Genomic DNA, 13,651 nt, shown 5'->3' with positions numbered 1-13,651 from the left:
CAGCAGAGCGTGGCCCTTGGAACCAGACTGTCCATCTGTCTGTCCGTCTGTCTCTATCAGAGTGTCTGTCTTTCTGACTTAGCCTGTGAAGTCATTGACCCTGTCATATCGTCCGACTTTCTGACTCGGTCTATCTTTCTGTCTCTCTCTGTCAGTCTGTGTGGCTTTTTGTCTCTGTAAGTATCTTTCTTTGCTAATCTGTCAGTCAATCTGTCCATCCATCCTCCTGCAACTTCGTGTCGGGTCGGGAACCGCCCCCCCCCCCGCCCTCCCCAAAAGATTCCTGTGCTCTGGGGGCCACGGATACACATGCACAGAGGATCAGAGCAGGGATACCCCCTCCCTCATACACACCCCACAATCCTCTTCCCGCCCCCATACACACACACACACACACACACACAGGCACAGGCATAAACAAACACACACACATACACACACTGCCTTGGAGAGAGAACAAATAAGGAATCCCCCTAGTCCAGGAAGGGGAAGAGGAACAGGAACAAGGAGGGAAGGAAAAGAGAGGAAGGACAGGACAGGGTGGAATGGGACTGTGCTGTCAAGGGAGGGGAAAGCTGGGCTGGTACTGCATCCGTGGCAGTGGCCCGGGCAGCGTTCAGGGAGAGGCTAGATTGGTACAAGCTGGGCTGGGCTCAGGGCGCGGCCGGGAAGCGACAGGGTTGAGAGCAGGGAAAAGGGGGCCGGGCTGGACTGGGTCGGACGGGGGAGACTCCGTGAATCCCTCAAATTCCTTCCCGAGCTTCCCCCTCCCTCCTGGCGCCGTGCGTGGGCACGTGGGTGGGGGGGGGTTAGCTCGCCGTCAGAGGGTGGGTCAGCCTTTGTGTGCGCCCTGGGTGTGTGTGTGTGTGTTCTTACACTAGCTCTGAGTTGTGTGTATATGTGTGTATGTATGAAACACCCTAATATTAGAGGGCTAGGTTTGCGACAGTGGCTAAGATAGGGCCTCTATTCCCCGAAGACTGCCTCTGTGTGTGTGTGTGTGTGTGTGTGTGTGTGTGTGCGCGCGCGCGCGTGTGTGAGCACGCGCGCCTAGGATGAGAGGCCTGGAGGGAGGGAACAGCAGCTCTGAGAGGAGGGTGTGTGTGTGCATGAGTGTGTGATTGTGAGGGTGTAAGATTGTGAGAGGGAGCGCGGACTAGCGCGGGGCTCCGCTTGGTGTCCTGGCTGTGGCCGTGGCCGCGGCAGTGGCCGAGGAGGGGCGAACGCAGGCTGGCCTCGGGACAGCGGGGGGGTGGGGGGGCGCCGGGATCCAGGCTGTGCTGGGGAGGGCGGACCCCGGCCCGCGGCCCAGCAGGGGTCGGTCCGCGCCCCTCCCCTGGAAGTACTCCCCTCCCCCTCCAGTGCCCCGCCCCCGGCCCCGCCCACAGACCCTCCCCCTCCTTCTCCCAGACTCTGTTCTCCTCTGCTAGGCTCCGCTCAGAAGCGCACGGGGGGTTGCGGCTGCTTCCTGCGGGGCCCGCCGGGAGCCGAGGGGACGCTGCTCCCGGGGAACCCGGGGGGCCCGAGGAGCAGGTGGAGGGGCCCGAGGCGGGGGGCCGGGGGAGATGAGCTCGGCCGAGGCGGTGCCGGGGCCCGAGAGGGGTATCAAGAGCGAGAAAGTGGACGAAGCACAGGCCCTGGCGAGGAGCTGCGCGGCGCGGAGACCGGACTTCCAGCCGTGCGACGGGCTCTCCATCTGCGCCACCCACAGCCATGGCAAGTGCTTCAAGCTGCACTGGTGCTGTCACCTAGGCTGGTGCCACTGTAAGTGCCTGCACCCCCACTCTTCCTTTCTCTATGTCCCCCCCTCCCTCCCCTTGCCCCGGGACCCGCGATCTCCGAGTGGAGCGCTGAGCCCAGGGACCAGGGAAACCAGTGATCGCGCCCCATACTCTCTCCTCCCCGCGCCCCCTCAACCTAGACCGGCAAGGTTTAGCACAGCCCGTGGTGCCACCCGGACAGCTAAAGGGGCAGAGGCATCCTTCCCAGAGTCGGCCTCTCCTTCCCATTCCCCTCCTCCCACTGAGCTTGCAGCCTGGGGGTTACTCCCGCCCTGCCACCCACCTCCGATGGCCCGACTGGATGAAAACAGAGTCCGCTGCCCTGCTGGCAGGGGCTGACCTCCTTCCCAGACTGGAAGGGAAGCTTGCCTGTGTCTGGTGCTCACCGCTCTCAGGTTCTTTCTCACTCCCTTCTCGGTCCATTGGCGATCTCTGTCTCTGTCTCTCTCTGTCTCTGTGTCTGTCTGTCTGTCTCTCTGTCTCTGTCTCCTCTCTCTCCTTCTCTGTCTGTCTGTCTCTCCCCCCCGTCTGTCTCTCTGTCTCTCTCTCTCTGTTTCTCTCTGTCTCTCTGTCTCTCTCTGTCTCTGTCTCTCTCTGTCTCTCTGTCTCTCTCTGTCTCTCTCTGTCTCTGTCTCTCTCTCTCTGTCTCTCTCTCTCTCTCTCTCTCTCTCTGTCTCTCTCTGTCTCTCTCTCTCTGTCTCTCTCTCTCTCTCTCTCTCTCTCTCTCTCTCTCCCCCCTACTCTTACCCCTCCCCCTTCTCCAAACCACCCTTGGGAACCCACGAATGGAGCTGTGGGCTCTTTTGTCAGACAAAGCTTTTAGAGACAACTAAAAAAGTCTGGCGGCAGCCAGGAGGGGGTACCGAAGTCAGCTGGCAGTTTGGGGGGGATACTTTGGACAGCCAAGCCTCTAGAGGGATGTGTGTGTGAATGATGGATGAATGTGTGTAAATCACAGATGTGTTTAGGGACCTATGTATGCGCACACACACAAATGTATTTATACTCGTCCTTAAATTTGTATTTGCTTTTGTGCATACCTAATTGTATATTATGTTTATGCACAGATATAAATGCAAATATGTGCATCCATCCAACCCTATACATGCTTATATATGAAGATACATGTATGTCTGTATATACTTGAGCTTATAACTAACTCATTGGGGTAACTGTATGTGCATATATTTCTATATATGTATATATGGAAATAAAATATATGCACACACATACACAGGTGTCACACTGTGCATATATAACTGTAAAAATCTTTATGTATTCATAGCCAATGCAATATGTTTATGTATTCAGGCACATGTGTATACATCTGTATGTATATATAAAAGTACACACCCAGACTTACATGGGTATATATGTGTCCAACTTCAACATTATACATGTGTGTCTATGCATGTGTACATATGTGTATCCACACACATGTATATATCTATAGCATGTGTGCATGCATGTTTGTATAGATCCAGATTTATTTCTACCTGACCTTGTACCTACAAATATAGAGTTGGATACATATGTACCCAAATACATCCTTTGGGCTGGGTATAGAAAGCACCATTCCAGGCTGTTAGTAGATACACACACACACACACACACACACACACACACACAGATGTTTTAAAATTATAAAATGAAAGTAAATGAGGAAGCCATCCCAGACACCAGTTCCTCAAACAAACACTCACTGGGTCTGGAAAATTTGTAATGTTTGTTGTTGGATGTTTTGAGGGACCAAATGGCCCAGCCCTCTAGTTACTTTCCTGTTGTCTGTCATTTTGGAATGAATTGAACTTAATGAGCCATTTAATCAGAATTCTGCCTTTGTTGGAGGTGATTGGCCTATATTTTTTGGTCACGTCCTTGGAATCATTAAGTAAAATTTTAAAAAGATTCTCACGATTGTTTCCACCATAGTCTTAGCAACAGGAAATTCGGGGAGTATTTGCTTTCTGCTGACACAAAGTAAACTCTAGAGACTGTTGGTTTTCAAAATTTTGAAATATTTATGTTTATTTAAGTAATAACCCTGCTGAGGGTTGCTAGGAGAAAGAAAGTGTATTATTAAGAGATCGTAAACCTTTGTTAAACAGAAATGGACATTTTAATTGAATTATGAAGAATTTGGCAAATCCAAGAGAGGCCAAGTTGAAGGTTGGGGCACAGTCCTACATTCTTTTCTGAGCCTTCTTTCTAGTCCTAACCATCCTCCTCTCCAACAGGTGGAAAGAGCAGACAGTCATAGGTTCCCAATCAGTCAAAGGAATAGTGGGGAGGTCAGGAAGCTCAAATGCAGGGGTAGGGATGGAAATAGAGGGAATCTGGTGAAGAGTGAGCTTTCTAAGGAAGGGGAGCTTTTAGGGCTGCCCTGTGGTTTCTCAGTCTCCAGTGGGGGGTGGTAAAAGGAGCCCTGACTCTAGAGATAGAGGACCCAGGTGGAGGTTATGAGTGTACCTTGTATAAGTTATTATCCCCATGCCTCAGTTTCCCAATCTGCCAAATGGGGAGGGTCAGGCTAGATGACTCCTAAGGTTTCTTCCAGCTTTTAGCAAGTGAGTGTGATGGCTAGGCACATGGACCTTTCCCCCAAATACCTGTCAAGTGGTTACTGTGGTAACATAAGCAGGAAGGTCTGGGTCAGTGTCCTAGGGTTTCTAGTCTAAGGTAATGGGTTGTACCAGTCACATTATTCACCTGGGGCTATGATTCAAGGCATTGCTGGTTAGCAATCTGGAACATTTGGAGAAGAGCTGGTCAGCATCCTACATGAGTGAGAGGTGTTCTTGTGCTTACCATGATAGGCTAACAATTGGAAGCTATTAAGAGGTTAATAGACTCTCATTATATCATTGTTGTTCAGTTGTGTCCAAGTCCTTGTGACCCATCTGGGCTTTTCTTGGCAAAGGTCCTGCAGTGTTTTTCTATTTCCTTCTCCAGCTCATTTTATAGATGAGGAAACTGAGGCAGGCAGTGTTAAATGACTTGTCCAGGGTCACCCAGGTAGTGTTTGAGGCTGGATTTGAACTCAGGTTCTCCTGGCTTTAGAGCTAGCACTCTATCCACTGTGCCACCGAGCTGCCTTTCATTGTACAGATAGGGAAACAAGTTCTGGGAGGTCACACACCTAATGTGGTTCAAGGTGGGGTTTTGAACCCTGGTCCTCTGACCTCAGTTTCCACTGTGCCGTGTTGCTTCCTCCTTGTCGTAATAACCACGGTGATTTCCTGCCTTTGTTACTGCCATGCTATTGGACATCATGGGAGAGTTTATTGCTTAAAAGGTTGGTCTGCTAAGATAGTGACAGGGCATCTTTCCTTCCCATCCCCTGGAAAAATAAAGGAACCTTGAAGGGCAGAGAGATCAATTCAGTCCAATCCAACAAACATTTGTTGAGTGTCTGCCAGTATGTTTCAGGCATTGTGCTTGGTGGTGGAGACACAGAGATGATGATTAAAACAGTCCCCTCCCTCAAGGAACTTACATTTTAATTATATTCTACTAGTCTACTTGTGAAACAGACATAGGTAGGAAAGGGAAGACCTAGTATGTTCAGGGTTCTAGAAGCTACAAGGCAATGTGCCATTGGCATGAGAATCATGCTAAAACAGAGAAGGGTTGGATTAGAAGTCAGAGAAAGTAGCTTTAAGTCCTCACTCTGCCATTCACTGCCCATGTGATCTGCTTCAGTCTTTTCTTATGGAAAGTGAAGAGATGGGGCTTAAAAATGGCCTTTGATCCTCTGATCTTTGTCTCTTCGCATTCCCCTTCACCATTCTTTTTCTGGAAGACTGCTTTGATTCCATATATGCCAATGGCTTTGTTCACAGAAACACAGACAGACAGTCAGACAGATAGACAGACATACACACACACACACACATAGCACCCCAGTGATGAAGCCATTGCTCTGGATGGAAAAATGTAAACAGAGGAATCTCTCAGGGACTTACCTAATTTATCATTGTTACCAACAACTTGGAAGAGGTATGGACAGTGAAATCTCAAGGTTGCAAATCACATCAAGTTTTTCCAGGTAGCCAAATGCCAGTTCTATTGGGAAAATCAAGAAGACTTGAAGAATTGGTGACCGAATGAAAATTTGGCATGGGAATTTCTGGATAAGCAAGTTTAAAGGAATATGTTTGAGGAAAGCTAATAAGTGAGTGAATGAATGAAAAAAAAAACCCATTTGTTAAACACTGTGTGCCAGACATTGTGCTACAAATACAAAAGTGAGATAATTCCTGCTCTATACACACTTACGTTTTCATGGGGAGACAAGCTATGTGGGAGAATGGTGGTCAGGGATAGGAATGGTGGTCTGGGAAAAGATGGTAAGTGGAACAAGTTAGCATAATCCCAAGGTGTTTTGCTCCAAAGTGACAGGCTCTGATCAGTCCATTTGTGCCTTCAGAAAATCATCGTAAGACAATGACATGAAGGGAAACTAGAACGGGAACTAATGGGTCTAGTGTGTTGCTGTTAAAAAAATTTTTTTAAGTGCAAGAAAGTACAAGGTATCACTGGGAGAATAGTGGGAATAAAACCTGGTAGATTATTCTCTCCTTGTCCAGAGCTGTGGTGCAGCCTCATCGGGAATCTTACTTGAGGTCTCCTGGAAAGAATAGTAAAACTGGATGTCTTGCAAGAAAGACATCATGAAGCTGGAGAGGAGCTGTCCAGGCATTTAGGGGGACGACTTTTTAAGGCAGTTTAGGACTCTTCACTCTAGAAAGATGAAGACTAAGGAGGGGTATGATCAAAGTCTTCAGAATTAGTTAGGAAGCATGGATCTGGGTTCTAGTGCTTGGTTCACCAAGTTTTATCCAGGAGACCTTGGCAAAGTAATTTTTCCTCCTCTTAAAATATAAATGAATTCATTTTACGAGTATCATTATCTTATCAATCATTTCCTCTCACTTACCCTCTATTGAACAATTTTAAAGAGAAATGTTGAGTCTAGCGTTTCCAGTTTGATTTCAATCATGTGATAATTTATCTGAATCCCATTTCTCTCATAACAAATATGCAGAGTCCTGCAAAACAAACTCCCACATTGGCCGTGCTCAAAGATGTATGTCTTTCTTTGCATTTTAAGTCTCTCATGTATCTCTGGTAAGAGATGAATGGTGTGTTCTTTCCTCAGTCCTCTGGTATTGTGGTTTGTCACTGCATGGATCAAAAGACTATAGTCTACACTATTTTTCTTTCTATTTGTCTGCTGTTTTTGGATTTTCATTGAAAATAAGGGCAATGTTTGCCTGTCTTCAGGAGTCTGCCATCCTTTATATATTAGTTCTTAAGTTTGTTGGTGATCAATTAATCAACAAGCTTCTATTAAGCACCTATGTGTACCAGACACTGGGTTAGGGATGAAAAAAGGAGCCAGTCCCTGCTCTCAAGGAGCTTCTATTCCCCATCATGTTCATAGATAAGCAAATATAAGAAATATACAAAATAAAAACAGATTGAGTTTTTTTGGTGGGGGGGATTGTGGGACACTGTCAACCTGGAGAATCAGGAAAGACTTCTTGAAGAAGGTAGCCCTTGATCTGACCTTTCAGAGGAAGTTGAGTTCCAAGAGACAGAGGTGAGGAGGGAGACTTCCAGGCATGGGGTGGGATGGGGGAGAGAGAATGCCTGTACAAAGGCATGCAGCAAGTGCTTAATAAATGCTCTTTGACTTACCAAGATAGGTTTCAAGCTTCCAGTGGGATTTGTTAACTTGCTTCTTTTTTTTCAAATGCTTTATTAACTTCTGATTTACATCATTCTTTTCCACCAGATTTTGAGTGACAAATTTTCTCCCCATTTTTCCCCTACCCACTGCCCCAAAACAGCAATCCTATAGGATATCCCCACTTCTAATCTGCTCTCTCCCATATCTTTTCCCATACCCCCCTTTGACTTTTCCAGTAGGGCATGGTGGATCTCTATGCCCCAGTGCCTGTATATCTTATTTCCCAATTACATGTAAAATGGTATTAATAATAATATATTTAAACATTTGATTTTAAAACTTTGAATTCCAAATTAATTTCCTTCCTCCCCTGTCACCCACCCTTACTGAAAAGATAAGCAATTCAGTATAGGTTGTACAAGTGTAGCTAATGCAAAACATTACCATAGTAGACATATTATAAAAGTCTGACTATATTTCCCTCCCTCCTATCCCACCTCCCACTTGTTCTATTCTCTACTTTGATCCCATCCCTTTTCAAAAGTGAGTGCTTCCAACTTCCCTCCCACCCCAGCCTGCCCTCCCTTCCATCATCCCCTCTCTTATCCCCTTCTACCCTACTCTTCTGTAGGGTGAAATACCCTATTTAGTGTGCATGTCATTCCCTCCCTGAGCCAAATTCAATGAGAATAAGGTTGACCCATTCCCTCTTGCCTTCCTATTCTTCCCCTCCATTGTAACCATTTTCCCTTGCATCTTCTATATGAGATAGTTTGCCCCATTCTGTCTCGCCCCATCTCCTCTCATTATATTCCTCTCTCATCTCTTAATTTCCCCTTTTAGGTATCATCCCTTCCTATTAAATTGGTCCTGTGCCCTCTATCTATGTATACCTGTAAACATATATACACACATTCACACATGTATTCATATGCCCATATACCCTCCGATATAGACAATTTCCATATTTCTATTCCCTTCAACTATTTTCATACTGAGAAAAGTTTAATCAGTTACAATTATCATTTTTCCATGTAGGAATGTTAATAGTTCAACTTTGATAAGTGGCTTATGATGTCTTTTCCCTGTTTACCTTCTCATGCTTCTCTTGCTTCTTGTATCTGAATGTCAAATTTTCTATTCAACTCTGGTTTTTTCATCAAGAATACTTGAAAGTCCTCTATTCCACTGAATGACCATATTTTCCCCTGAAACATGATACTCAGTTTTGCTGGGTAGGTGATTCTTGGGTTTAATCCCAGCTTCTTTGACCTCCGGAACATCATATTCCAAGCCCTTCGATCCCTCAGTGTAGAAGCTGCTAGATCCTGAGTTATCCTGATTTGTGTTTCCGCAATTTTCAAATTATTTCTTCCTGGCTGCTTGCAATGTTCTCTCCTTGATCTGGGAATTTCAGAACCTGGCTATAATATTCCTAGGAGTTTTCTTTTTGGGATCTTTTTCAGGAAGTGATTGGTGGATTCTTTCAACCCCTATTTTGCCCTCTGGTTCTAAAACATCAGGGCAGTTTTCCTTGAGAATTTCTTGGAGGATGATTTCTAGGTTCTTTCTTTGATCATGGCTTTCAGGTAGTCCAATAATTTTAAATTATCTATCCTGGATCTATTTTCCAGGTCAGTGGTTTTTCCCATGAGATATTTCACATTGCCTTCTATTCTTTCGTTTGTTTGGATCTGTTTAACAGCATCTTGATTTCTCATAAAGTCACTAGCTTCCATTTGCTCCAATCTAATTCTGAAGGAATGATTCTCCTCAGTGAGCTTTTGAGATTCCTTTTCCATCTGGCAAATTTGGGTCTTTAAGGCATTCTTCTCCTCATTGCCTTTTTGAGTCTTCTTTGCCATTTGAATTAGTCTATTTTTTAAGGTATTATTTTCCTCAGTCAGGCTGTTGACTCTCATTTCATAATTTTCTCACATCATTCTCATTTCTCTTCCCAATTTTTCCTCCACTTCTCTTATCTGCTTCTTAAGGTTCTCTATGGCCTGTAACCAGCTTGTATTTTTCTTGGAAGTTTTTGGTGCAGGAGTTCTGACTTCACTGTCTCCCTCCTGTTCCATGCTTTGCTCCATTTTGTCCCCCAAATAGGAGTCTAATGTTGGATTCTTCTGTTTGTTTTGCTTCCTTTGCCTGGTCATGTCGCCCCTCAGTCACTTGACCCCTGGGATTTTTGCCGCAATAGGACTCTGCCACCAAACAGGGGAGCTTCATTCCAAATGCTGGGGTTTTCTCAGCTTCCAGAGGTATTAGTTGGGTGCCTTCTTTGAAGCTTCCATACGATCTGACAAGCTGGTCACAAACCCCAGGACCTCTACCCTAGACTGCAATCCAAATCTAAGCAGGTTAAAGTAAGAGCAATTACCCCTCAGACTGGTTGCTTGGTCCCCCTACAGCCTGCAGGCCAGGTGCTGAAGCTGCCATGAGGTGGCAGCTCTGCCACAGCCCTCAGCAGCTTCTCACCTGGGGGCAGAGGCCAACACACTCCCAACTACTGGATCCCAAAGTCCATACTGCACTGACCTCTCTCTTTGTCCTTAGCATTTATGTGTTGATAATTCCGGAAACGGCCACAACTGCTGGTGATCTGGAGTCCCTCCAGCCGGTGGTTGGTCAGGCCCTGAGGCTAAAACCTCTGGCTCTTGTGGGGCTGGGCTCAGCTCCCAGAGTGCTGCACTGGTTGATTCCTGCCAGCCTGCCGGGCTGTCCTCGGCGGGAGATTAACTTCTCTGTGTCATTTTGTGGGTTCTGTATCTCCAAAGTTTGTTCAGAGTCACCTTTTACATGAATTGGAGGTGGTAGGAGCTGGAGCTGCATGGAGGTCCAGTTTCTAACCCGCCATCCTGACTCCGCCCCCCTGTTAACTCGCTTCTTGACCGAAGAGATCATGTCTTTTTTTTTTTAAATCTCAGACTTCTCTCAGCATCCAATGTAGTATTTCACACATAACTGCATGACAATTTTTTTTTAAATTTGAATTCCTGGGATGCTGTTTGTCCGGGTCCAGCAGCATGAAATCACTTAGAACAACTGTGTTCTTTCTCCCTAATTCCTCATCATGTTGGCAACACTTTCTATTTTTTGTCTTTTGTTCTGTACTTTCTTGGTAGGCTCTTTCCCAGAAGATAAATGTGAAATAAGAGTTGAATGCTTGGCCTGTGAGTTAGACTCTTAGAGATTGCCTTATTTGATTCCCTGGAGCTAGGAAGAGGAGGAGTGGGCACCAGGGCAGAGGTTCTTATCTTCAGGGGCTATGAGCTTATCTGAAATGTTTTGATCCCTATATTTCAATATACTTGGCTTCCTTTTTAATCTTGTGCATTTTCTTGTATGCACGTGATTCTGAGACGAGGTCCTTGGGCTTCATCAGTTGGCTTCTGGATGGATCTGGGAGTGATAGAGAAAAGGTTCGGAGCTCCTGAAATAGAGCCAGGTCCCCAATTTCCAATCTGGTGCTTGTGGGACTAGAGATGCAGCCTGCTTTGTTCATAGTGTGCACAATTATATCCTGAAACTGAATAATTCAGAGTGGCTGGTGAATCTGGAAATCTCTCCCTCTGTTTTTTTTTTTAATTTAAAATTGTTCCTAGTTCTCATTGTTTCTAATACCAGCTTTTTCTAAAGCCCTCTTTGTCATCAGAACCATTATCTGCAATCTCAGATGGCTCCATGCTCTGACCTTCTTGCCACTGTTCTTACAGGGTTTTGCCTTCATCTCCAATTGGGTCACATGCTCTTTGAGAGAGCTGCATCTGTCTCCAGGGAGGCTGGAGTCAGACATCAGCTCGGCTATAACCTACCCAGGGATCTTGGACAAGTCATTTCATCTCTACAGGCCTCAGTTTCCTCATCTGTCAGAGGAGGGGGATGACTTTTAAGGGCCCTTTGGGTTTGAGCTTCTGTGAGCCAGTAATCTTTTTTTTTTTAATTTTAAGCAATCAGGGTTAAGTAACTTGCTCAAGGTTACACGGCCAGTTATTTCTGGGTGTGGTGCTGAGTGTCTGAGCCCGGGATTCGATCTCCAGGTCGTCCCAACACTGGAGCCGGTGCTCTTACTTGCTGAGCCACCTGGCCGCCCCGAGCCAGTAATCTTTTATACACCTATTCATCACATATGGGCTCATCACTGAGTTCTCTACAGCCTCCTAGGTTTCCTTCCAATCAGAGGATCCTTCATCTCCAGCTGGAAGGAATCTTAGAGGTCCCCAATTCAACTTTCTCTTTTTACAGAGTGGGAAACTGAGGCCTGTGAGTTGTTACTTGTTTAGCTAGCATTTATAGAGTGCTTTGAATTTATCAAGTGCTTTACATGTCTTTTCTCATCTGATCCTTACAATCCCCCCCCCCCCCCCCCCCCCCGCCCCAGGGAGGTTAATGAGGGAGATTGGTAGATGTGGAGAAGGGAGGGTGTCCTAGTCCAAACCACCTCCCTTTTTACAGATGAGAAAACCAAGGCCCAGGGAGCTTAAGGGACTTACACGAACATAGATGATGAGTTGGAAGGTACTTTAGAGGGCTTTTAGTTCATTAAAAAAAATTTTACAGATGAAAAAACTGAGGCTCAGGAGTGTTAGGAGGGGGGCTTAGGAGACTTACCCAAGGTCGCACAGGTAGCACTGGAGGTGGGGTCTGACCCCAGTCAGACTGCTCTGACTCCAAATCTAACACACTTTCCACTGAATCATGTCGCCTCCCCCTACCCTTCTTTTCTCTTCTTTGTCACATTTTATTGTTTTGATTGTCTGGTGAGTTGTGTTCCCTTTCAAAGTTTAGATTGTCTTTCTTATTTAGTGCGGACATCCCTTTGTGTGAAACACTTTGTCCAGGGTTTATTCTCACCAACTTCTTCTCAGGGAGTCCATTGTGAACACACTAGAGCCTGTCAGGGAAGGGTGTGTGTGACTTCTGACCATTCTACAGCTAGGGTTCATTGAGGTTGAAGGGATGTCAGTATTGCAAGGTGGCTCCTGGCACCACCAGTCCACCTGCAGCTGTTTGCTCACTCTACCCATGGGATACCCTCGACACTCCTCCAGAGAGAGGGAGGAGCTCCCACAAGCAACTGTGGCCCTACCTCCCCATGACTAGTTTCCTAGTATGTGTGTTGGAGGGCCCAGCTTCCCATCAGCCTCCTGAAGCTCAGCTGGCAACAGACAAAGGCTGCAGGAGCAGCTGGCCACCTTTCTTTCCATTTCATTTAACTTGTCATAATGATAACGATCATGGTGGTGATGCCTTTATATTCCTAGAGCAGGGCAAGAGCTAGAGGCCATTTTTGTTAAGAGCCATGACTGTTGTGTCCAATATAGCCAACATGCCACATATTCAGAATAGTTGTACGATCTAGAAACCTCTTGCTCTCTCTCTCTCTCTCTCTCTCTCTCTCTCTCTCTCTCTCTCTCTCTCTCTCTCTCTTTCTCCCTCTCTCTCTCTGTCTCTTTCTCCCTACCCTCCTCCTCTTCCTACTTTCTTTTCCTTTTCCTTCTCCTCCTCCTCCTTCTCTCTCTGTTTCTCATTCTTAGTTTCTGACTTTGTTTCCCATTTTTTTGCTACTACAAAATGTGCTGCTATAAATATTTTGGTGTATATGGAAGCTTTCTCTTTATCACTGAGTTCTTTGGGCTATATGCTTTAGCAGTAGAATCTTTGCTCGAAGAGTACAGGCATTTTATTCACTCCCTTTTATAATTCCAAGTTGTGTTGCAGAAATATTGAACCAATTCACAGCTCCATAAACAATGCATTAGTGTTCCCATCTTTCAAAAACTTGCCCTACATTCATTCTTCCCAGCTCTTGTCAGAGTTGCCAGTTAGTTGGGTTTGAGATAAAACCTCACTTTTATTTCTATGCACATTTCCTATATTATTAGTGATTTGGAACATTCTTTCATATGTTGTTGATTTCCTTTGAGAACTGTATATTTACAACCTCTGTCAACTTAACTATTGGAGAGTGGATTTTGTTCATGCATTTCTGTTATCTGTATATTAGATATCAAATCTTTATAGGGATATTGAACACAAAGATTTTTTCCCCCTGAGTTATTTACTTCTATTCTTGTTCTAGTTGTATTAATTTTGTTTATGCAAAAAGCTTTTCAATTACATTTAATGGAAATCATCTGTTTTCTCTATTATCATTGCCTTTATTTTTTTT

At 45.6% G+C, this 13,651-nt stretch overlaps 1 protein-coding gene across 1 annotated transcript in view; it reads left to right on the top strand.

The window, feature by feature from the left end:
* The first annotated feature begins 1,409 nt into the window (after window positions 1-1,409).
* Window positions 1,410-13,651, top strand: part of CUNH3orf70 (chromosome unknown C3orf70 homolog) — a 55,105-nt gene continuing 42,863 nt past the window's right edge. Inside the window, exon 1 of the mRNA XM_069089357.1 lies at window positions 1,410-1,764. Coding sequence (XP_068945458.1) covers window positions 1,566-1,764 — 199 coding nt within the window. The 5' untranslated portion in view covers window positions 1,410-1,565. The remainder of the gene's footprint in view (window positions 1,765-13,651) is intronic.

Source organism: Petaurus breviceps, unplaced genomic scaffold, assembly GCF_028583685.1.
Source record: "Petaurus breviceps papuanus isolate PSGF00001 unplaced genomic scaffold, PetGlider_PUasm1.0 186, whole genome shotgun sequence".
NCBI classification, from domain to species: domain Eukaryota; kingdom Metazoa; phylum Chordata; class Mammalia; order Diprotodontia; family Petauridae; genus Petaurus; species Petaurus breviceps.
This window is presented reverse-complemented; position numbering and strand designations above follow the sequence as displayed.